General features: G+C 38.6%; 1 protein-coding gene across 1 annotated transcript in view; it reads right to left on the minus strand.

Annotated features, from left to right (window-relative positions):
• LOC101850002 (plastin-1) overlaps window positions 1-348 on the minus strand; it is a gene marked incomplete in the record, with an annotated part of 71,716 nt that extends 71,368 nt beyond the window's left edge. Inside the window, 1 exon segment of the mRNA XM_005098146.3 lies at window positions 265-348. Coding sequence (XP_005098203.2) covers window positions 265-333 — 69 coding nt within the window.
• Between the last annotated feature and the right edge of the window lie 696 nt (window positions 349-1,044).

Consider the following 1,044-nt stretch of genomic DNA (forward strand, 5'->3'; position numbering starts at 1 on the left):
CCAAAAGTTTTCAAATAAAACGGATCACTGACAACCAAAACAAGGTAGATCTAGAGTCTAGAACCTAGAATCTTGCCAAGAAAGGCCCATAGCATCAGGGACTTCCGGGCGGACTTTCTCGCCGCTGATTTGGAATTTTGACTCATTGACACAGATATAAGAATCCCAATTTGGGCAAAAACTACTCAAACGAAAATAAAAATAGCAAAAACGAACAGGCAACAGAAGCGTCACTTCATAAAAGCAAAAGAAAAAGATTCTTACCGTGTCGAAAACTTCTCTTAAATCGCCTATTTGATCCTCGGAGAGGTGGACAGTGTTACGGTTCGCCATTTTGTCACAGGGAGTGATATTTGATCACGTGACTAAACTTTATATTACCCTAAGACCGGTCTAAGGCGATCTGTGATTGGTCCACAGTCTGGGGTCTCCTATTCCATATTTGGAAGAGTTTACAACTTACATCCCGTTTCAGTCTGATTCATTATTAGGCCTAGGCCTAATCTGATTCAAAACAATATAATGTGCCATCCGCATAAGGAAAATAACTTCAAAAAACAGACTTTTAGATCTATTTCTTCACAGCCAGCACGTGAGAAATCGCGAACGTGCAACTAGCCTAGGTTTAGATCTCTTACATTTCATCGACTCGTTTCATGACGACTGCCTGTTTTTAATATTTAAAAAAATAATACTGATAACCCAAATCATAAGGCAATATATTCAGTCAGGTGCATAATTAAGAACTAATTCCCCACTGTAAGCTCATATTTCCCTGTAGTCAAATCAAATCAGCTCTTTAGACCTGTAAGCCTATTTTAAAATATATAATACGCCTAATGATCATTTAATAGGCTACACCAATTTTCTTGATGATGTGTCAACTACAAGAAAAATGACCTAATGGCAAAAAGTAAAACAGTATCTGCAGATCCGTGAATGTCCCTTAGTCTAGATGATATCAACTATCCGAGGGTCGAGGGTTAAAGACCAGACCACACCCTTTCATTCATGTCACCACGAAGAGGTATTGAGTTAACAAGG

Source organism: Aplysia californica, unplaced genomic scaffold, assembly GCF_000002075.1.
Source record: "Aplysia californica isolate F4 #8 unplaced genomic scaffold, AplCal3.0 scaffold00173, whole genome shotgun sequence".
NCBI lineage: Eukaryota > Metazoa > Mollusca > Gastropoda > Aplysiida > Aplysiidae > Aplysia > Aplysia californica.